Here is a 1,081-nt window from a genome sequence, read left to right as displayed (position 1 = left end):
ACACGTTTCATAATTCTCAGAGGTGTTCTTAAGCTTTATTAATTTTAATTAATTTTACAAAGTAGGTGACGCTAATGAATTTGAAATACTGCTTTAAATAAGCTTAAATGTCTTTAGTTTTACTCAACTATGTGGAAAAGTACATTAAGGTGAGGAAAGTGGGTGGGGAAAGTTTGGGGAATTGGGTGCCTCAAGGTTGATTTCCTTTCTCGAGCAGAGCCAATCCGGGAAAACTGTAGGGAGTTGTGCTCCGTGTAAGGTCTCTCTGGAATACTGAGGGCTGCGTTTTCCTAAATAAAGCAGACTCTGTACCAAGTAACCTTACCATAATCATCTGTTTGGTGATCACGGTTCATGTTCTAGCTGTTGTGTTCTGCCCCGTACCTCTATCTCCCATACCTGCTGGAGAACCCTCGTCATAGCTGTGAAGGAGATAAATTCCTTATTAAACGCTGCCACCTGGGGTTTGTGTTTAGAGATGAGCCAAGTGCATTAATTTAAAGTCACGATTCAAGAAATGCGGTACAATGTCATCTTTCAAAGCGCCCCTCGCAGTGACGTCACGCGCCCGTGGCCCCGCCTACTTAGCGACGACGCCTCGGGGTCGGGTCGCCATCTTGGCCAATGAAGGAGATAAATTCCTTATTAAACGCTGCCACCTGGGGTTTGTGTTTAGAGATGAGCCAAGTGCATTAATTTAAAGTCACGATTCAAGAAATGCGGTACAATGTCATCTTTCAAAGCGCCCCTCGCAGTGACGTCACGCGCCCGTGGCCCCGCCTACTTAGCGACGACGCCTCGGGGTCGGGTCGCCATCTTGGCCAATCAGCGAGGGCGATTCCCGGAAGTGAAGCCGCGTCCTGGAGCCCGGCGGCGCCTCGCGTTGCTACGGCAACGGCTGGCAGGATGGTAAAGGGGGGGCAGTGAGGGGAGCGAGCTTGGGGCGGCGTGGGGAGTGGGACCGTGAGGGGAGCGAGACTGGGGGGCCATGGGGAATGGGACCGTGAGGGGAGCGAGACTGGGGGGCCATGGGGAGTGGGACCGTGAGGGGAGCGAGCTTGGGGCGGCATGGGGAGAGGGA

The 1,081-nt window shown here is 52.3% G+C and overlaps 1 protein-coding gene across 1 annotated transcript in view; it reads left to right on the top strand.

The window, feature by feature from the left end:
• Positions 1-988: 988 nt before the first annotated feature.
• Positions 989-1,081, top strand: part of MNS1 (meiosis specific nuclear structural 1) — a 7,803-nt gene continuing 7,710 nt past the window's right edge. Inside the window, exon 1 of the mRNA XM_005419752.2 lies at positions 989-1,043. Within this exon, the coding sequence (XP_005419809.1) occupies positions 989-1,043 (55 nt within the window). The remainder of the gene's footprint in view (positions 1,044-1,081) is intronic.

Source organism: Geospiza fortis, unplaced genomic scaffold, assembly GCF_000277835.1.
Source record: "Geospiza fortis unplaced genomic scaffold, GeoFor_1.0 scaffold171, whole genome shotgun sequence".
NCBI classification, from domain to species: Eukaryota; Metazoa; Chordata; class Aves; order Passeriformes; family Thraupidae; genus Geospiza; species Geospiza fortis.
This window is presented reverse-complemented; position numbering and strand designations above follow the sequence as displayed.